This window comes from Rhinoraja longicauda, chromosome 34, assembly GCF_053455715.1.
Source record: "Rhinoraja longicauda isolate Sanriku21f chromosome 34, sRhiLon1.1, whole genome shotgun sequence".
NCBI lineage: Eukaryota > Metazoa > Chordata > Chondrichthyes > Rajiformes > Arhynchobatidae > Rhinoraja > Rhinoraja longicauda.
This window is the reverse complement of record NC_135986.1, coordinates 19,931,471-19,953,360: the sequence shown is the minus strand read 5'-3', so window position 1 is coordinate 19,953,360 and position 21,890 is coordinate 19,931,471. Positions and strand designations below refer to the sequence as shown.

General features: G+C 58.8%; 1 protein-coding gene across 2 annotated transcripts in view; it reads right to left on the bottom strand.

Annotated features, from left to right (window-relative positions):
- eml3 (EMAP like 3) overlaps positions 1-20,937 on the bottom strand; it is a 29,103-nt gene extending 8,166 nt beyond the window's left edge. The window contains exons 1-17 of one of the 2 annotated variants that reach the window (XM_078428013.1): positions 20,820-20,937; positions 16,890-17,069; positions 16,246-16,354; positions 15,082-15,576; positions 12,252-12,395; positions 9,252-9,280; positions 8,138-8,173; positions 6,932-7,055; positions 6,159-6,308; positions 5,174-5,243; positions 4,653-4,763; positions 4,150-4,245; positions 2,986-3,120; positions 2,244-2,382; positions 1,543-1,694; positions 750-875; positions 191-322 (exon numbers count right to left, since the gene is read on the bottom strand). In XM_078428013.1, coding sequence (XP_078284139.1) covers positions 191-322; positions 750-875; positions 1,543-1,694; positions 2,244-2,382; positions 2,986-3,120; positions 4,150-4,245; positions 4,653-4,763; positions 5,174-5,243; positions 6,159-6,308; positions 6,932-7,055; positions 8,138-8,173; positions 9,252-9,280; positions 12,252-12,395; positions 15,082-15,576; positions 16,246-16,354; positions 16,890-17,069; positions 20,820-20,847 — 2,256 coding nt within the window. In that variant the 5' untranslated portion in view covers positions 20,848-20,937. The remainder of the gene's footprint in view (positions 1-190; positions 323-749; positions 876-1,542; positions 1,695-2,243; positions 2,383-2,985; positions 3,121-4,149; positions 4,246-4,652; positions 4,764-5,173; positions 5,244-6,158; positions 6,309-6,931; positions 7,056-8,137; positions 8,174-9,251; positions 9,281-12,251; positions 12,396-15,081; positions 15,577-16,245; positions 16,355-16,889; positions 17,070-20,819) is intronic. The other variant, XM_078428014.1, reaches the window with a different exon arrangement.
- Positions 20,938-21,890: the final 953 nt, after the last annotated feature.

Below are 21,890 nucleotides of genomic sequence, written 5' to 3'. Positions count from 1 at the left end.
CCTCACCGCCCCTCCCTTCCGCAGCACGGCGCTTCCTCCTCACTGCTCCTCCTGGAGTGTAGAGTCCAGAGGGGGTTAGGCAGATGGATTCCAGGTTATTTTCCACTCCCCCAGGTGCCCACATCAGTCTCTCCCCCTGTGCACTCCCTCCTCCACCCCACCACCCCTCCCCCCCAGGCCATGACCTCACCTCGAGGGTGCGACTCCATGCTAGTGAGTGCTGCTCCAGGTCCCACACACAGACGCGGCGGTCGTGGGCACAGGTGAGGAACAGGTCGCGGCACGGGTGTGTGGTCAGTCCCCACAGCTCGTCGGTGTGGCCCTGCGGGGGGAGGGCAGAGGGCTCAATCACAGGCAGTGGGCAGAGAGGGGTCAGTCACGGACAGTGAGGGGTCAGTCGTGGGCAGAGAGGGTCAGTCACAGGGAAGGCCGGAGGGGAGAGGGGTCAGTCACGGGCAGTGGTGGGCGGAGCCGGAGGAGAGGGGTCAGTCACAGAGAAGGCCGGGTGGGGAGAGGAATCAGTCACGAGACGTGGGCCGAGAGGGGACACGGGGAAGGGGCAGTTACAGGGGGCATTGGGGCACGGTTACGGGGGGGGGGGGGTCACTCCAGGTGGCAATGGGGCTTCAGTTACACTGTAAGGGAGGGGGGAGGCAACTCAATGAGGAGTAATTATGGTGGGGCAATGGGGGATGAGTCACAGGATGGAACCCTCTTCTCACCTCCCCCCCCTCCCCACCCCCACTGACCTGCACGATGGGGGTGCAGGCCTGGCTGAAGCTGCCCCTCAGGATGGAGTTGCGGGTGGTTCCGATCAGCAGCTCGTCCCCTGCTCCCTGCACCAGGGTCCGCACCGCCCCTGCCCGCTCCGAGATCTGTGCGCCAGGACAGGATCAGTGCTGGGGACTCACCCCTAACCCCCAGCTCCCCCCTCCCCAACCCAACCACCCCTTACCCCAACACCGCCCATCACCCCTCACCCCCAACACCCCCTCACATCCCAAACCCCTGCCCATCACCCCAAACCGACATCGCCCGCCCATCACCCCTCACCCCCATCCCCTGCCCCAGCCCACTCTGGGATCAGTTGGCCAGGGCAGGATCAGTGCTGGGGACTCACCCCCACCCATCACCCCTAACCCCCATCACCCCTCACCCCCAACGCCCCATCCCAATCCCCGCCCATCACCCCTAACCCCCACCCATCACCCCTAACCCCCACCCATCACCCCTAACCCCCAACCCCTGCCCGCTCTGGGATCTGCAAGTCAGTGCAGGGTCATTGCTGGGGACTCACCCCCAACTCCAAACCACCGTCCCGGCCCGTTCTGGGATCTGTAGGCCAGTGTGGATCAGTGACAGGGACTCGCCCCTCTCCCTCACTCAGACTCCCACCTCTGACTGGACCCCTCCCCCCCGGTATCCCCCACTCTGACCAAATATCCCTCCTCACCTACCCCCATTCCCATCTCCCCCCCCATTCTCTCTCTACACTCCCTCGCTCCCCTCTCCACATTCCCACCTCCCCACCCCGGGCCTGACCTCGGTCTCCTGCTGGACGGTGAGGTCTGGTCTCCAGAGGATGACCCTCCTGTCCTTGCCGCCGCCACTCATCAGTGCGCCGTCCCCTCGCACGCACAACGTGAAGATGCTGCCCTCATGGGCCTTCACCTGCCGGGCGATCTGGTAAGTCTCTGTGTGGGAGACAGCGAGAGTAGGCAGGGGAGGAGAGAGGGTAGGGAGAGTCGGCGGGGGTATGAAGAGAGACAGAGTGAAATGGGGAGAAGGTGGCGGGAGATCAAGACCCTCACCCTCCATCGCCCGCTCCCTCCTCACCGCCCCTCCCACAGCCCAGCGCTCCCCCCTCACTGCCCCTCCCACAGCCCGGCGCTCCCCCCTCACTGCCCCTCCCACAGCCCAGCGCTCCCCCCTCACTGCCCCTCCCACAGCCCAGCGCTCCCCCCTCACTGCCCCTCCCACAGCCCAGCGCTCCCCCCTCACTGCCCCTCCCACAGCCCGGCGCTCCCCCCTCACTGCCCCTCCCACAGCCCAGCGCTCCCCCCTCACTGCCCCTCCCACAGCCCAGCACTCCTCCCTCACTTCCCCTCCCACAGCCCAGCGCTCCCTCCTCACCGCCCCACCTGCAGTGCGACGCTCCCTCCTCACCGGCCCCCTGCAACGCGGCGCTCCCTCCTCACCGGCCCCCTGCAGCGCGGCGCTCCCTCCTCATTGCCCCTCCTAACCTTTGGCCCCCTTGCCCAGTGTCTTGGTGTCAGCGGCAGCCTTGCCCCAGAGGAGGATGTTGCCCTCGGAGTCTCCGGTCAGCACCTCGCCGCTCGGCAAGAACACAAAGCAATGGATGAAGCGCGGCTTCTTGTACTTCTGCAGCATGATGGAGAGCACAGATGAGTCCCCACCCGCTGCACCCGGTGTGGAAGGAGTGCGGGAGGGGCGGTGAGGAGGGAGAGCTGCAGGAGGGGCAGTGAGGAGGGAGCACAGCGCCGTGGGTGGGGCGGTGAGGAGGGAGCACAGCGCCGCGGGTCGGGCAGTGAGGAGGGAGAGCTGCAGGAGGGGCGGTGAGGAGGGAGTGCAGCGCTGCAGGAGGGGCGGTGAGGAGGGAGCACTGCGCCGCGGGTCGGGCGGTGAGGAGGGAGAGCTGCAGGAGGGGCGGTGAGGAGGGAGAGCTGCGGGTGGGGTGGTGAGGAGGGAGAGCTGCGGGTGGGGTGGTGAGGAGGGAGCACAGCGCCGCGGGTGGGGCGGTGAGGAGGGTGAGCTGCAGGAGGGGCAGTGAGGAGGGAGAGCTGCAGGAGGGGCAGTGAGGAGGGAGCACTGCGCCGAGGGTGGGGCGGTGAGGAGGGAGAGCTGCGGGTGGGGCGGTGAGGAGGGAGCGCTGCGCCGAGGGTGGGGTGGTGACAAGGTACGCCCCGCTGCGGGAGGGTCAGGCAGGAGGGCGTCCATCCTCCCCCACCCTCACTAACTCCTCACCCCGAAGATGCCCTGTTTCTTGGTGAGGCTGCCTCCATTCCAGCTCCAGAAGTAGACGTGTGACTTGCCACAGGACACGATGCACCCGGTGTCCGCTGGGTGGAAACCCACGTCCAGCACCGCCTCGTTAGTGGTCTGTGGGTCAGCCGGGGGGGGGGAGAGAGTCAGTCCCTACACAGGTTTCCACCCCCTAACCACTACCCCTCACCCCTCCTCCTCAACACTACCCCCTATTACCTCTCAACACCACCCCTGCTCATCTCCCCGCCCCCCCCCAAACCCGCTCCCTCCCCACCGGATGTTCCCACAGTCATAGAGCTGTACAGCATGGAAACAGGCCCTTCGGCCCACCTTGTCCACACTAACCAAGTTGGCATTCTGGGCTAGTCCCATTTGCCTGCATTTGGCCCATGCTCCTCTGTAATCTTTCCACTGACTGGATAGCACGCAACAAAAAAGCTTTTCACCGTTCCTTGGTACAGGTGACAATAATAAACTAAACACTTAAAATCTGTGCAAAAGTGTAAAAGTCCTAATTGTATATCCACCTTGTTAATCTTGTTCCAGATGTAGATCACCCTGTGAGTGAAAAATCTGCCACCGAGGTCCCTCTTAAATCTCTCCCCTCTTGCCCTTTAGTTTTAGAATCCTTTACCCTGGGAGAAAGACTGTGAGCGTTCACTTTATCCGTGCCTCCCATTATCAGGGCACCAATGGGTGGAGCTGCTGCCTCACAGTGCCAGAGACCCAGGTTTGACCCTGACCTCAGGTGCTGTCTGAGCTTGCACGATCTCCCTGTGACATGCGTGGGTTTTCTCCAGGTGCTCCGGTTTTCCTCCCACACTCCAAAGACGTGCAGGTTTGTAGGTTAATTGGCTTCGCTAAATTGCCCCCTAGTGTGTAAGGAGTGGATGTGAAAGTGGGATAACATAGAACTAGTGTGAATGGTGATTGGTGGTCGGCGTGGATTTGATGGGCCGAAGGGCCTATTTCCATGCTGTATCTTCTACACATCAGTTACCCCTCACCTCGCCAACGTTCAGTTACCCCTCACCCACCCCTCCCCTGATGAGAGAGAATGTGTCCCAGCGCCCCTCCCTCCGCAAGGCTGGGGTGGGGTAAGAGGAAACCCGGCTCCTCGCTAAACACATCAGGGGCACGAACCTTCGTCTCTGCCAGTCGGCAGCCGCGGGCAGTGTCCCACACCGACATCACGTGTTCATTCGAGTCGTCAATCGCGCACAGGAAGCTTCCCGAGTCCTGCAATACAGCCCACCAGCAAGTCAGAGGTAGAGTGAGGTGGGGTAGAGCAAGGGGAGGGGCGGTGCAAGGGGGGTCAGAGGGGGAGGGGGACGGCAAGAGGGGGGAACAGAACAAAGGGGGAGGGGTACAGCGAGGGGGGAACAGAACAAGGTCAGGGAGGGAGCAAGAGGGGGGTCAAGGGTGGAATCAAAGGGGGAAATTCAGTGGGAGAAAAGAGGAAGGAGCGAGGAGGAGATCATAGTGGAGAAGGGGGGAGAGAGTGCTGAGAGAGGGGAAGGGGGGCGCGAGAGGAAAGGGAGGGAACGAGGGGTAAGGTGTCTTAGGAGGGAGGGAAGAGGGGGATAGGAAGGGGAAGGGGGGAGGAGTACGGAGGGGCAGGAGAAGTGCGAGGGGGGAGAACTCACGGCCCTGGAGAAGGCGAGGCAGCCCACTCCTCTCTCAAAGCTGCCCGTCCCGATGTGCTGCAGGGTCTGCAGGCTGCCCGAGTCCCAGATGTGGACACAGGGTAGCAGCGGCTGTGGGCAGAGTGATGGGGGAGACATTAGCAGTGCCCACACCACAGACCCCTCCCTCCACCCCCGTCGCTCCCGCACCCTGATCCTCTCCCATCATTTCCTCTCCTTCCTTGGCCCCTCCTCCCTCCCCTCGCTCCTTCTCCCCCACCTGTTCCTCTCTCCGTCCCCTTCTCACTCTCTCCCCTCTCGTTTACTCACCCCCTTGTCCTCTCTCTCTACCCATCCCACTCTCTTCCTTATTCCTCCACCCCATCACTCCCTACCACCTAACTCTCCTCTTCCACCCATTCTCCCCTCTCCCTGACCCCCCCCCCTCTCATTCGCGTACCAGAGCGTACAAACTCGCTCCATCCCTCCCTGCGACCTTTAACGCAGGGTGAACGGTCAAAGGTGAGTGTCAGACCTCTCACCTTGCCGTCCTTGTCAACCCCCGCAGCTTGTCCGGATGCGATCCGCACTCCGTCCGGGTGGATGGCGAAACTGGGGAGGGTGGGGGTGAAAGGGAGAGGCGATGAGCGTGCGAGGAGGGTGCCAGGCAAAACCCAACTGGGGGGGCGAGCCAAGGATCAGCCCCAGGCCCTACCCTTCCCAATCCCTCCTCCCCATTCACCGTTGAGAAAAACGAGCACCCCAATAATCCTGATCTTCTCCCTCCCGCGTCATTCCTAAATCACCAACTCTCCCCCCCCCCCACCCTCTCCATTGGGATGAGTTTATTATTGTCATCTGCACAAAAGCTTGAAAGTTTAGGTTTTCATTGGAGACACAAGGAACTGCAGATGTCCAGTTACAACAACAAAAAACACAAAGTGCTGGAGTAACATACAGTGCTAGATGGATTTGGTTCCCAAAGAGTAAAATACCAGAGTGCAGAATATAGTATTACAGCATAGTGGTCTCACTGCTATAGAGAGTGCAGATAAAAAAACAGCAAGACCCACAATGACAATAGGTGCAGGAGGAGGCCATTCGGCCCTTCGAGCCAGCACCGCCATTCAATGTGATCATGGCTGATCATGACGTAGGTTGGAAGCTCGGAACTGCACCCGAATTAATGGGAGGACCATTCAATAGCGGGGAAGAAGCTGGTCCTGAATCTGGTGGTGGGTGCTATCGGAAAAGCAGTCAATATAATCAAAGACTTGTCCCTGTCCCACCCCGGTCATTCCTTCCTCTCCCCGCACCTGTCCGACAGAAGGTACAGAAGCTTGAAAGCATGCACCACCAGACTCAGAAACAGCTTCTTACCCTTGATCCCCCCCCCATGCGGGACTCGCCGGCGCACAGCAGATAGTGCCTCTGTGTCTGCCCCTTGATTCCCCCCAACCTCGTTGCCCCCTCCTCACTCTCATTGCCCCCTCCTCACTCTCATTGCCCCCCCACGCCGGGACTCACCAGCGCACACAGTCGGTGTGCCGCACGTAATGCCGCTGTGTCTGTGTCTCGATGCCGTGCAGCACCACCACGCAGGCGATGAAGTAGACCACCTCTCCAGACGGCAGCAGGTGCAGGTTGCCACGAGAGTCCTTGCCGCGGTAACCATAGCTGCCGCTGTGTCAAGGAGCCAACGCTCGCTCGTGAACCCGGCCAGGATTATTGCCACAATCGTACCCGCTGGGACTGTCCGCCGAACTTCTCCCATACCGACCAGCCACCAGCAGTCAGTGGACACCGGTACCCGTCGCTCCCACCGGTCAGTCTGCACCACCCTGGGACTGACCCACACCTCGCCACGGCCAGCAGCACTTGCAGTCCACGGGCACCAGCCCAGGACTGACCCTGCACCTCAATCATACCCACTGGCCCTCACTGGTCAGTGGGCACTGGTCCGGGACTGACCGCTGCACCTCTCCCATACCCATCGTCCCCCGCCGGTACTGCCAGTCAGTGGGCATCAGCTGGGGACTGACCCGGCATTCCCAGTCTGCAGGATTTAGGAGTGGGGTGGGTCGGGGAGTTGAGGGGTGGGAGGAAGAGCGGTGGGTCGGGGAGTTGAGTGGGGTGGGTCAGGGAGCTGAGGGGTGGGAGGAAGAGGGGTGGGTCGGGGAGTTGAGTGGGGTGGGTCAGGGAGCTGAGGGGTGGGAGGAAGAGGGGTGGGTCGGGGAGTTGCGTGCTTCGGGGGGCAGTGTGGGAGGAGGGAGAGGGGTCGGGTATGAGACGGAGGATACACCCAGTCCAGTTTGAGTCTCTCGGCCGGCAGCTCGGTCTTCAGCTCCTCGTAGTTGCTAACGTTGAGCGGCACGTACATGGTGATGGGTCGGCCTCGCAGGAACACCTTGATGGACACCCCCTCTGGGGAGCGAGGGCAGAGAGGGGTCCGGGTCAGAGAGAAGAACCACCCTCACCCCAGGCCCACCCATCCATCGCTCACACCCCCTCCCCAGCCCTGTAACCCCCTCCGGCCTCAACACCCCCTCCCTGTCTCTGGAACCCCCTCCGGCCCCTACACCCCCTCCCTGTCTCTGGAACCCCTCCCCATCCCTGTAACCCCATCCTGCCCTCACATCCCCCTCCCCCTTCTCTGTAACCCCTACGGCCCCCATCTCTGTAACCCCTCCGGCCCCTGCACCCCGTCCCTGTCTCTGAAACCCCCTCCTGCCCTTACACCCCCATCTCTGTAACCCCCTCCAGCCCCTAGACCCCTTCTGGCCACTACACCCCACCCCGTACATGCAACCCCCCTGCAGCCCCTACACCCCCTCTCTGTCTCTGGAACCCCTCCCCATCCCTGTAACCCCATCCTGCCCTCACATCCCCCGCCCCCTTCTCTGTAACCCCTCCGGCCCCCACACCCCATCCCTGTCTCTGAACCCCCCCCTCCGGCCCTTACACCCCCGTCTCTGTAACCCCCTCCAGCCCCTAGACCCCTTCTGGCCACTACACCCCACCCCGTACATGCAACCCCCCTGCAGCCCCTACACCCCCTCTCTGTCTCTGGAACCCCTCCCCATCCCTGTAACCCCATCCTGCCCTCGCATCCCCCGCCCCCTTCTCTGTAACCCCTCCGGCCCCTACACCCCATCCCTGTCTCTGAACCCCCCCCCCCCTCCGGCCCTTACACCCCCGTCTCTGTAACCCCCTCCAGCCCCTAGACCCCTTCTGGCCACTACACCCCACCCCGTACATGCAACCCCCTGCAGCCCCTACACCCCTCCCTGTCTCTGCATTCCCCTCCGGCCCCCACACCCCTTCTGGTCAAGACAACCCCCTCCCCCATCTTTGTAACCCCCTACGGCCTCCACACCCGTGGATCCTGTGACCCCCCCCCCTGTCCCCTGCACCATGCTGGGGTAACAGTGATATCTGACAGAATCAGCCCCCGTCAGTTGTGCCCATTGCTGAGAGAATGTTCTCAGCATGGAGCCTGACCTCACCTTGGTTGTAGAACCCACGCCGGGAGGTTGTGGCAACTGCAAAGCAAACACACACCACTGCATGGTCAAAAACTCAAAGAGCAGGCATTTTTCACCCCTTGCCCCTTCTGCGGAGCTCCCTCCTTCTTGCCCCCCACACCCCCCCACACCCCTTGCTCCCTCATCATCCTTCCCACAGTGCGGCACTAAATTCACTGGAATTTAGAAGTATGAGAAGGTATCTTATAGAAACATATTAAATTATTAAAGGATTGGACAGGCTAGATGCAGGAAAAATGTTCCCGATGTTGGGGGAGTCTAGAACCAGGGGTCGCAGTTTAAGAATAAGGGGTAGACCATTTAGGACTGAGATGAGGAAAAACGTTTTCACCCAGAGAGTTGTGAATCTGTGGAATTCTCTGTCTCAGAAGGCAGTGGAGGCCAATTCACTGGATGTTTTCAAGAGAGTTAGATTTAGCTCTTAGGGCTGAGGGAATCAAGGGATATGGGGAAAAAGCAGGATCGGGGTACTGAATTTGGATGATCAGCCCTGAACATGTGGAATGGCGGTGCAGGCTCGAAGGGCCGAAATACCTAATCCTGCACCTATTTTCTGTGTTTTTATGCTCCCTCCTCACTGCCCCTCCCACAGCGTGGCACTCCCACCCCACCACGCCTCCCACAGCGCGGCGCTCCCACCCCACCACGCCTCCCACAGCGCGGCGCTCCCACCCCACCACGCCTCCCACAGCGTGGCACTCCCACCCCACCACGCCTCCCACAGCGTGGCACTCCCACCCCACCACGCCTCCCACAGCGTGGCACTCCCTCCTCACCACCCCTCCCACAGCGTGGCGCTCCCATATCACCACCCCTCCCACAGCGCGGCGCTCCCATATCACCACCCCTCCCACAGCGCGGCGCTCCCTCATCACATGCCCCTCCCACAGCGCGGCGCTCCCTCATCACATGCCCCTCCCACAGCGCGGCGCTCCCTCCTCACCGCCCTGACCTCTCTGAAAGGAAACGACAAGCAGAGAAAGAGGCCGTTCGACCCATTGACCCAGGCTGGCCTCGGAAGGTGCAGGGAGCATGGAGGGAGGGATAGGTCAGTGGGTTGCCTGTGCATCCTCACCTGGGCTCTGAGGCGGCTCCTTATTCCGACTGTGAAGGGAAGCAGAAGGGACGGGTTAGTTGTGAGACCAATTCACCACTCCCAGCATTGTGTCAGAATTCCCAGGCCTTTCCTCCCTTCACTTCTACGCTGGCCCACAGAGCACTCCTATTTCTTCACCAGTTTCCTCTCCCCTGTAGCCTACTCCCCTGCCTTACAATCCTGTCAACTCCCCACAGATTCCACCCTTCACCCACACACTGGGGGGGCAATTCACAGTGGCCAAATAACCCACCTATCCCAATGTCACTGGGATATGGGAGGAAACGTAGGTGGTCACAGGGAGAACATGCAAACTCCACACAGAGAATGTCACAGCTCGGCACTCCCTCATAACTGCCCTTCCCGCAGCACAGCGCCCCCTCCACACCACTCTTCCTACAACCTGATGCTCCTTCCCGCAGCACGGCGCTCCCATAGCCCCCCCTCCCACAGCACGGCGCTCCCTCCTCACCGCCCCTCCCACAGCACGGCGCTCCCATACCCCCCCTCCCACAGCACGGTGCTCTCTCCTCACCGCCCCTCCCGCAGCACGGCGCTCCCTCCTCACCGCCCCTCCCACAGCACGGCGCTCCCATACCCCCCCTCTCCTGCAGCGCGACGCTCCCTCCTCACCGCCCCTCCCACAGCACGGCGCTCCCTCCTCACCGCCCCTCCCACAGCACGGCGCTCCCTCCTCACCGCCCCTCCCACAGCACGGCGCTCCCATACCCCCCCTCCTGCAGCGCGACGCTCCCTCCTCACCGCCCCTCCCACAGCACGGCGCTCCCTCCTCACCGCCCCTCCCACAGCACGGCGCTCCCATACCCCCCCTCTCACAGCACGGCGCTCTCTCCTCACCGCCCCTCCCGCAGCACGGCGCTCCCTCCTCACCGCCCCTCCCACAGCACGGCGCTCCCATACCCCCCCTCTCCTGCAGCGCGACGCTCCCTCCTCACCGCCCCTCCCACAGCACGGCGCTCCCTCCTCACCGCCCCTCCCACAACACGGCGCTCCCTCCTCACCGCCCCTCCCACAGCACGGCGCTCCCATACCCCCCCTCCTGCAGCGCGACGCTCCCTCCTCACCGCCACTCCCACAGCACGACGCTCCCTCCTCACCGCCCCACCCACAGCACGACGCTCCCTCCTCACCGCCCCTCCCACAGCACGGCGCTCCCATACCCCCCCTCCTGCAGCACGACGCTCCCTCCTCACCGCCACTCCCACAGCACGGCGCTCCCTCCTCACCGCCCCACCCACAGCACGGCGCTCCCATACCCCCCCCCTCCCACAGCACGGCGCTCCCATACCCACCCCCTCCCACAGCACGGCGCTCCCTCCTCACCGCCCCACCCACAGCACGGCGCTCCCATACCCCCCCCTCCCACAGCATGGCGCTCCCTCCTCACTGCCCCTCCCTCCACTAACAGCTGGGATATCTGCCCTCCAACACAAGTCTAGAACTGGCACGACATGGCTGCAGTGTGATTCCATGTGGTCAAACATCCTTGCACCCCTCCTACCGCCCTCTTGCAGATGCTCATAGGGTTCAGCTATGAATAATTTAGTAACATGTTTACTGAAAGGTCAAATATGAAAGAAACGTTTATGCTGCACTGTGTTCACTCTCTCAGACAGAGGCCGTCCACAGTTTGTGTTCACTTTTGGAACACTGACCCCTTCTTACAGTATAGAGGCTGCTTTCTTCACCAAACCAGGCACCAAAGTCTCTCGGGAGAATCGGGAGCCCTTTGCTATTGAGATTCCTACTAGTGTATCCCAACAGACTCTTGAACAGGCCTCTCCTAGGCTGGACATGCATTCCCGATTTCCCACTCTACCTCAGGCAGCATCTTGGGTGGCAAGTGGCCCATCGCCAGAGACCCAGGTTGGATCCCAACTACGGCTGCTTGTCTGTACAGAATTTGTACATTCTCCCTGTGACAGTGTGGGTTTTCTCCGGGTGCTCTGGTTTCCTCCCACACTCCAAAGACTTGAGGGTTTGCAGGTTCATTGGCTTTGGTAAATATGGTCCCTCGTGTGTGCAGGATAGTGCTAGTGTACGGGGTGATTGCTGGCACGGACTTGGTGGGCTGATGGGCCAGTTTCGGCTCTGTGTCTCTAAAGTAACCCAGATATCTGGAGAATGTAGACAGGCGACGTTTCGCAGCCTATCTGTGTCCGCCAGAATTACTGCCTGACCTCTGATCTAATCCTGCGCCTTATGTCTTTTTTTAAATAAATCAGCATCTGCAGTTCCTTGTGTTTCCCAGTCTACTGCATTGTGTCCCTTGCACTTTCTTGGTGGACTTTCACGTGACAATAATAAAGCAATATCAACTGATCCTCACAGACGCAAGAAACTGCAGATGCAGGAAACCTGAGCAAAACACAACGTCTAGGGTTCTAACCTGAAACGTCATCTGTCCATTCCCTCCACAGAAGCTGCCTGACCCGCTGAGTTACACGGATACTCATGTATGGTATGGATTTGACTGGATATCACACAAACAAGGTTTTTCACAATAAGCGAGAGAATGAAGCAGAGGGAGGAAGAGCTTTCGATGTATCATTGTCACGTTTACCAAGGTACAGTGATAAGCTTTGTTTTATCCACACAGATCACAGATTATTCCTTATGACCTTGTGTGATCAGATAATACTATACATGGATGCAGTCAGTTAAAACTCCAGTACAATAGGTGGAGCAAAGGGGAAGATACAAAGTGCGGAACATAGTTCTCAGCATTGTAGCGCACTAGTTACAGAGACAAAGTTCAATGTCCGCAATGGGGTAGAGGTGAATCGGACAGTACCTTAGCTTATGGAAGGACCATTCAGAAACCTGATAACAGAGGGAAAGGTGTTCCTGAAAGAGAGGGAGAGGGGGGAGGGAGAGAGAAGAGATAAAGGGGTGAAGAAAGGGGGGGGAGAGGGATAATAAGGGGGGGGGGTGTTGCGGGAGGGCGTAGGACCTGACCTTTCTGCGGCCCGTCCCTTGGAGAGCAGGCTTTGCGAGGACATGGATTTCTTGGCCAGTTTGGGCCTCTGGGTGTCCGCGACTGTGTCCTTGACTGTGTCCTTTGGCCCCCGGAGTTTGTCGGACGTGCTGCAGCGTCTGAGCCTGGGGAGAGAGCGGGAGAGTCAGGGCGGGGGACAGGAGAGGAATCCCGGGAACATGCTCTCCCGGAGTCCAGAGGAGGTTAATTAGGAGCCACACCATGCACTGTAAAATCAGCAGGGGAGGAGGGTTAGATTCAGAAAAGGCTCGACACTCCGCAGTGCCCATACCCCAATCTCCCGGCTCAATCCTAGACGGTTAGTGAGTTAACGGCACTCTCCCTCGGCAGAAAATGGAGGCTGCGGTTTCGGTAAACCATACACGTGCATCACAGGAATGGGCCTGCAAAGTCTGTGCCCAACATGATGCCAAGATAAACTTGTGTAAGAAGGAGCTGCAGATGCTGGTTTACACTGAAGATAGACACACAAAATGCTGGAGTAACTCAGCAGGTCAGGCAGCATCTCTGGAGAGAAGGAATAGGTGACATTTCGGGTCGAGACCCTTCATTAGACTGAATCTCCAGCATTTTGTGTCTATCTCTAATCTCATCTGCCTTTACATGATCCATATCCCTCGTTTCCCTGCATATCCATGTGCCTAGCTAAAAGCCTCTTAAACGCCACTAACGTATCTACCTCCAGCACCATGTTCCAAGCCCCCAAAGAATTTGCCCTACACATTTCCATTACACTTTCCCCCTCTCACCTTAAAGCTATGCCCTCCTTGATATTTCCACCTTGTGTGTTGGGGGAGGGAGGGGGGGGGGGGGGGGTGGTGGGAGGTTCTGACAGTCTACCCTATGCCTCTCATAATGTGATATACTTCTATCGGGTCTCCCCTCAACCTCTGACATTCTAGAGAAAGTAATCCAAGTCCGCCCAACCTCTCCCCATAGCTGTAACCCTCTATTCCCGGCAGCATTCCCATCTCTGTGCCGGGATTAGAAGATTGCAACTGCGGGGAGAGGTTGGACAGACTCTGATTATTTTCTCTGGAATGTCGGAGGTTGAGGGGAGATCGGATAGGTTTGGAGGGGTGAGGGAAGAGATTCTTCCCAACATTCTCCACCGGGGACCCAGCAACCAACACCCCCCCCCACAAGGTGGCCTTTCCAGGGAAAGTAACAGGAAAGATCACGCAAACCCTCTCAATCTGCCTCTCCCCATCACTGGCGGACCCTGCACAGAGGGCACCTCCATTTCCCAACACGTGGAAGGCGGCATTCCGCAGATGTGGCGGTTTGATTAGCCGGAGTCAGGCATGCATGGATCAATCACCGTGCCGTGTGGGGGTTAAAGGGAGAGTTAGTCAGGCAAATCATTGGCAAAAATGTGAGTTCATGCCAGCACCACCACCAACACCACCGAATCCGGTCCATGCAGGTTCCTCCCGGGCGGCAAGGGATAGACGGGATCGAGGAAAGATGTCGGGTCTGGAGCGCCTGAGCTATAGGGAAAGGTTGAGCAGGCTAGGATCTTATTCCTTGGAGCACAGGAGGATGAGAGGTGACCCTACAGAGGTGTACAAAATCATGAGAGGAATAGACCAACCGGGTAGATGCACAGAGTCTCTTGCCCAGAGTAGGGGAATCGAGGACCAGAGGACATAGGTTTAATGTGAGGGGGGGGGGGGGGGGAAGATTTAATAGGAACCTGAGTGGTAATCTTTCCACACAGAGGGTGGTGGGTAGTTGAGGCAGGGACTATCCCGACATTTAAGAAAGATTTGGACAGGTACATGGATAGGACAGGTTTAGAGGGACATGGGCCAAATGCAGGCAGGTGGGACTAGTGTAGCTGGGACATGTTGGCCGGTGTGGGCAAGTTGGGCAGAAGGACCTGTTGCTCCGCTGTGTGACTCTATAAGGCCGCAGCTGGCATCTCCAGCCAGGAATACAACCTTGGCCCCCCATCTCCACCCAGCTCCGTGCCAACCATCTCTCATTCTGGCCCGCACAGCGGGCAACCTGGCTGCTAACATGAGGAAGGGTCCTGACCCCAGTGGGGAGGAAGGGGGTCCTGGAGATGAGGGGTCTCTAGGGAGAAGGGGAGGGTAGGTCCCAGGAGAGGAGGGTGTCCCTGGAGATGGGGTGGGGGTGTCCCAGGAGATGGGGTGGGGGTGTCCCAGGAGATGGGGTGGGGGTGTCCCAGGAGATGGGGTGGGGGTGTCCCGGGAGATGGGGTGGGGGTGTCCCGGGAGATGGGGTGGGGGTGTCCCGGGAGATGGGGTGGGGGTGTCCCTGGAGATGGGGTGGGGGTGTCCCAGGAGATGGGGTGGGGGTGTCCCGGGAGATGGGGTGGGGGTGTCCCGGGAGATGGGGTGGGGGTGTCCCGGGAGATGGGGTGGGGGTGTCCCGGGAGATGGGGTGGGGGTGTCCCGGGAGATGGGGTGGGGGTGTCCCAGGAGATGGGGTGGGGGTGTCCCGGGAGATGGGGTGGGGGTGTCCCAGGAGATGGGGTGGGGGTGTCCCTGGAGATGGGGTGGGGGTGTCCCGGGAGATGGGGTGGGGGTGTCCCAGGAGATGGGGTGGGGGTGTCCCAGAAGATGGGGTGGGGGTGTCCCTGGAGATGGGGTGGGGGTGTCCCGGGAGATGGGGTGGGGGTGTCCCAGGAGATGGGGTGCGGGTGTCCCAGGAGATGGGGTGGGGGTGTCCCGGGAGATGGGGTGGGGGTGTCCCAGGAGATGGGGTGGGGGTGTCCCGGGAGGAGTTCCCGCTGTCCAGCCGTTCTCCATGCCCGGTGCTCACAGCACTTTCTTCCTGCCGCCGGCAGCGAGCGGTGCAGGGTCCAAGTCGGGCTCCGGCTCCGGGGCGGGTGGCGTTCCTGCTTCTCCCGACGGAGCGGACCCAGGCCCAGGGGAGGCTCCTGACAGGGCCCGGGGCTCCGGACCCACAGCTGCGTCCTCCAGAACCTCTCTCTCGGGCACCGGACCATCATCCCTGGCCTCAGGACCCTCGGCCCTAAGTTCTGGACCCACGGGCTCCGGACCCTCGCTCGCCTGGGCCGGCACCCCGTCCTCACCGCCCCCATTGCCGGCCCCCGACTGCCCGCTCGGGTCAGGGCATGGGACCGGAGGCTGGGGCAGGAGCTCTGGGGCCGGGGGGCCGGGTAGAGCAGGGGATCCTGGTGAGGGAGCGGGGGGTCCCAGGGGTGAGGGAGCGAGGGGTCCAGGCAGGACTGGGGGTCCCGGTGAGGGAGTGGGGGATCCAGGGTCGGCCGGTGGCCGGGAGCAGCTGCAGGCGCTGGGAGAGAGGAGAGAGGCGGTAAGACCCCATCCCATCCCATCCCCCCAACACAAGCCCCCTCCACCCACACCATCCCATCATAAATACCACCCCCCCCCCCCCCCCCCCCAAACCTACCCCTTCCGCCCCACGGATCCCTCCCTGGGAGAGAGCAGAGAGACGGTGAAAGCCAAGTCTATCTATGTCCCTTTCCACTCCCCCCCCCCCACCCCCCCGACCCTACCCCATCCACACTCTCCCCCCCCCACCCCCAAATACAACCCTCCCCTCTGGGAACCACCCACCCACCCAGGATTCCAGTCCACTCTTCATCCCCTGAAATACAACCCCCTCCCTTCTGGGACCCCCACCCAACACAACCCTCTCCCCCCTCATCCCGTCCCGTCCCAACATCTTGTCCCAATCCATTCTCCATCCCACCCCCCCGTCCCGACACCAGTCCCAACACCCACCCCGCCCCTCTTTTTGCCAATCACCCCAGCCCCAGCACACCCTCCACCATTCCCTTCTTCCATTATGTAGGAATGGAGGGAAGGAGGGGGGGGGAGGAGGGATGGGGGGGTAGAGGGTGAGTGAGGCGGAGGCTGGAAGAAGGGAGCAATGGGGTGAAAGGGGGCACATCCACTGACGCTGTTCCGCGCACACACACACACACACAACCTGTACCTGGCGTGTCCCCGTCTGGCTGGAGTCTGCTCCCCAGAGAGCAGTGTCTGCACACTCCTCTCCACCAGCAGCTCGGCTGGGCTCTGGGGTTCGGATAACAGGGGGCTTCCTGGGGGGGGGGGGGGGGGGGGGAGGGAAGGGAGAGAAAATCAGAGGTGGGGGCAATACATGCTGTTCTTCAAGAGAAAACCCCCTGCTCTCCCACCACTGCACCCCAAGACCTCCCCCCTCCCCTTCCTCTCCCTCAGTGAACCCCCTCTCTCCCCCAGTGAACCCCCTCCCTCCCCCAGTGAACCCCCTCCCTGCCAGTGAACCCCCTCTCTCCCCCAGTGAACCCCCTCTCTCCCCCAATGAACCCCCTCCCTGCCAGTGAACCCCCTCTCTCCCCCAGTGAACCCCCTCCCTGCCAGTGAACACCCTCTCTCCCCCAGTGAACCCCCTCTCTCCCCCAGTGAACCCCCTCCCTGCCGGTGAACCCCCTCTCCCCCCCAGTGAACCCCCTCCCTGCCAGTGAACCCCCTCTCTCCCCCAGTGAACCCTCTCTTCCCCCCAGTGAACCCCCAGCAGTGACCCATCACTCCTGCATTGCTCCCTCTCCACTCTGCCCAATCTCCTTGTGGGGGGGGAGTGGGGTGGTCTCTCACCGGCGAGGGTGGGCAGCAGCCGGGCAAAGTGCTGGTCGTAGATCTCGATGCGCCGCAGGGTTCCAGCCAGTCCAGCCTTCAGCAGCGCAATCTCATCGTCCTGCCGCTGAGCCCGCAGCTCCAACGCAGCCAGCCGTGCATCCTGCTCGTCACCCTCGCCAGCCACACACACCCCGTCATCTGTGGGGGGGAGAGCGGGACCATCAACAGCGCTCCCTCCTCACCGCCCCTCCCTCCCGCAGCACGGCGCTCCCTCCTCACCGCCCCTCCCTCCTGCGGCGCTCCCTCCTCAACGCCCCTCCCTCCCGCAGCAAGGCGCTTGCACCTCACTGCCCCTCCCGCACCGCGGCGCTCCCTCCTCACCGCCCCTCCCTCCCGCAGCACGGCGCTTGCACCTCACTGCCCCTCCCGCACCGCGGCGCTCCCTCCTCAACGCCCCTCCCTCCCGCAGCAAGGCGCTTGCACCTCACTGCCCCTCCCGCACCGCGGCGCTCCCTCCTCACCGCCCCTCCCTCAGTTCCCTCCTTTCCTATCCATGTATCTGTCCAAGTGTCTTTTAAATGCTGTTATAGTACCTGCCTCAACTATTTCATCTTGCAGCTTGTTCCATACACCTACCACCTGTGTGGAAAAAGTTGCCCCTTGGTTGGGGGCTGCACAGCGGTAGAGTTGCTGCCTCACAGCGCCAGAGACCCGGGTTCAATCCTGACTATGGGAGTTGTCTGTGTGGAGTTTGCCATACTGCCTGTGAGTTCTACGGTGGGCTCTCTCTGGGTGCTCCAGTTTCCTCCCACACGCCAAAGACGTACACTTTTGTAGGTTTAATAGGCTTCAGTAAAAATTGTAAGTGTTTGAGGTGATTGCTGGTGCAGACTCAGTGGGCCGAAGGGCTGTTTCTGCATTGTATCTCTAAAGTCTAAACGCAGGTTCCTATTAAATCCTGCCCCCTAAGGAAGGAGTTTATTGGTCTTTTTTTAAAATACATAGATAGACCAGTTGACATCCGGAACCCACTGCCAGAGGAGGTGGTGGAAACAGAGACAATCACAAAGTGGTATTTAGACAGACATTTATATGGCGAGGCTTAGAACAGGAACAGGCTATTTTGCCACAGTGGACGTGCCAAACATGATGCCAAGTTCATCTGATCTCTGCCTGCACCTGATCCATCTCCCTCCTTATTCATGTTCCTATCTAAAAGTCTCTTAAACACCACCATCGTATCTGCCTCCACCACCACCCCTGGCAGCGCGTTCCAGGCCTCCACCACCCTCCGAGTAAAAACTCCCCCGCATCTCCTTTACATCTTTCACCTTAAAGCTGTGCCCTCTAGTCTTTGATATATTATATTATATTTCATATTTCAGATACAGCGCGGAAACAGGCCTTTTCGGCCCACCAAGTCCGCACCGCCCAGTGATCCCCGCACACTAACACTATCCTACACACACTAGCGACAATTTTTCACATATACCCAGTCAATTAACCTACATACCTGTACGTCTTATGTTTAATAAAACAAAAGCCAATCTTATATATTCTCAACAGAGTAAATGCTGCAAGACTCTTTCAACTAGCTGGAGCTGGAAGCCACATGTTTCGGAACAAGGAGCAGACCTTTAAGTGAGTGAAGGAGTGTAATGTGGAGGATCGTGAAGCTTTACAATTCCCTACCCTTGAAACATGAGGATGCTTCAATGAGTATATTCAAGTTTGCTATTGATAGGCCAAGATCTGGGAAAATCACAGATATGGTAAAAAGCCATGAAAAGGAATTTTATGTAGAAATTTTATGTAAAAATGTTTTTGAAAACAAGCTTTGACTCGCTTAGCCCTTTACCTAGTGTTCGATGTATGTAAACAACCATCTGCACTAGTCCGAACCTTTATGTAGTTTTTCTCATGGTCTGCTTGTCTAATCTGAGCCTCGAGTTTTGAAACAATATATATTTCTACTCTGGGGAAAAAAGGTTCTGACTGTCTACCTTATCTAAGCCTCCGATCATTTTATATGCTTCCTATCATGTCCCCTCTCAACTTTCCAAAGAAAACATTCCAAGTCTGTCCAAATTTAAAAGGATGAGAGGGGATCTTATTGAAACATATAAGATTATTAAGGGATTGGACACGCTAGAGGCAGGAAACATGTTCCCAATGTTGGGGGACATGTCCCGAACCAGGGACTACAGTTTAAGAATAAGGGGTGGGCCATTTAGAACTGAGATGAGGAAAAACCTTTTCAGTCAGAGAGTTGTGAATCTGTGGAATTCTCTGCCTCAGAGGGCAGTGGAGGCCAATTCTCTGAATGCATTCAAGAGAGAGCTGGATAGAGCTCTTAAGGATAGTGGAGTCACGGGGTATGGGGAGACGGCAGGAACGGGGTACTGATTGAGAATGATCAGCCATGATCACAATGAATGGCGATGCTGGCTCGAAGGGCTGAATGGTCTATTCCTGCACCTATTGTTTATTGTTTCTCTCTAATCCAGGCAGCATTCTGGTAAACCTCATCTGCACCCTTTCCAAAACCACCTTATACTTCCTGTAATGTGGCAACCAGAACTGCACGCAATACTCCAAATGCAGCCTGACCAAACTCCTATCTGCAATGAGACTCCTGAGTTTTACACTAGTTGGCTTGACCACAATGAAACATCACCGATGTCTGCATTTATTGCTGGACGTGAACACCACAAGCAATCTCTCCCTGACCATCCACTTTGACACCAGGGCCAGGAGCGCACACCAACACCTCCTCCGACTTCCTCACAAGACGACAGAAGCTCAGCGTGTCCCATTGAGACGTTTACCCAAGGCAGGGGAGTTATGAACCAGAGGACTGGTTTCGATGGAAACCAGCATCCGCAGTTCCCTCCTACACAGCCAGAGGACTGTTTAGTTTAGAGAGAAAGATGCTGGAGACACAAAATGCTGGAGTAACTCAGCGGGCCAGGCAACATCACTGGAACGGATGGGTGTAGTTTCGGGTCGCGACCCTTCTTCAGACCAGGGAAGCAGACCCTTCGGCCCATCGAGTCCACGCTGACCATCGATCCTTCGTTTGCATGCGGGAGGAAACCGGAGTAACCGGAGAAAACCCACGAGGTTCCCGGGGAGAACGTGCAAACGCCATACAGGCAGCACCTGTAGTCGGGATGGAACCCAGGTCTTTGGCGCTGTGAGGCAGCAGCTCTACCCGCTGCGCCACCGCGCCGCCCTCCTTCGCCCAACAGGTACCCCGTTCCTGCCTTCTCCCCATATCCCTTGATTCCACAATCTTTAACACCCTTACTAATCGAGTATGTATAATCTGTGTGTGTGGCAATTTACCGTGTCTGTGGCGGGGAATTCCACAGATTCACCACCCTCTAGCTAAAGAAACTCCTCCTCGTCTCCTTTCAAAAAGTCTGCCCTTTAATTCTGAGGCTGTGCCCTCTGGTCCTAGACTCTCCACACTGATGGACACATCCTCTCCACATCCACTCGACACTGTCAGGAGCATTTTGCAGCATTCCCCCGACTTTGGGAATCTTAAGTGACTCCACAGTGAGGGAGGGAGGAGGGAGGGGGGGGGGGGGGTGAGGAGGGAGCAAGGAAAGGTGGAGGAAGCGAGAGTGTGGATGGACAAGGGGCAGTCCCGTAACGCGGGGGATATGCAGTTCCGTAACGCGGGGGAGTGGGGTATGCAATTCCGTTACGCGGGGGCAAGGGGCAGATCGCTTCAAACTACAGCAGATTTCACTTCCTTGTTGCCTCCCCCCCCACGGGCAGGAGCGGGGAGGGGGCTGGAGGGGTTCAGGGAGGGTGGGGGGTCCCGTCCGAGACTGGTCCGGTCCGGCCACCCCCATCCCCCGCCAAGAAACAACTTTTACCCCCCCCACTTAAAACTTTGTTGTCAAACTTTTCCGCAACGTTTCTGACGTTACTCACCCAGACTGTGCGCCGAGGTTCCGTCCATGCCGGGAGAGGGAGGGAGGGAGGGATGGATGGGGGCCGTGGGGGGTGGAGGGGGCAAGTCCCAGGGGGGGTGGGGGGGGGTTAAGGCACAGCAAGATGCCACTGGCACTGCGCTGAGTGCGGGGCCCAGGCGGCGCCGGAGGCAGTGGTGCGAGTGGAGGAGGAGGAGGAGGAGGAATGAGGGAGCCCCGCCTTCACCCCAGACTGATAGGGTGGCCGGCCGCTCCGCCCCTCGGTCACGACTATCCCTCCTGACCCTCTCCCCGCGACGCGGCGCTCCCTCCTCACCTGCTGCACCGACCCAGCGGCTCAGGCAGCATCTCTGGAGGATGAGATTGAGGGTTTGACATTTTCAGATCGAAACCCTGGGTTTGAACAAGGGCCTCGACCCGAAATGCCCACAGACGCTGCCTGACCCACCTGTTCCTTATTTATCCACCTGTACTTTATGTCTAGGTGTGTGCGTGTGTATAATATATATATATTATACACACGCACACACATAGACATAAGGTACAGGTGGATAAATAAGGAACTTCAGAAACTGGAATCGTTTAACACGCACAAGTTTTGGAGTAATTCAATGAGTCAGGCAGCATCTGTGGACATTTCGGGTCGAGACCATTATTCAATATATATATATAGATATATATTATACACACACACGCGTATATATAAAGTACAGCTGGATAAATATATGTGTGTACATGTATAAGAAAGAAAACTGCAGATGTTGGTTTAAATCGAAGGTACACACAAAATGCTGGATATGTATATATGTGTGTGTATGAATGTATGTGTGCATATATAATATATATACATATATGAGGGGCAGATAGGGTAGACAGTCAAAACCATTTTCCCCAGTCAAAGACTATAGGGCACAGCTTTAAAGTGAGAAGGGCAAGGTTTAAAGGAGACGTGTGTTTAAATGGAGTTTAAACCGCACAAGTGTGAGGTGTTGCTTTTTGGGAAGTCAAATCTAAGATGAAAGTAGATGGGCGTGCAGCGTAGGTTCACCAGGTTAATTCCCAGAATGGCGGG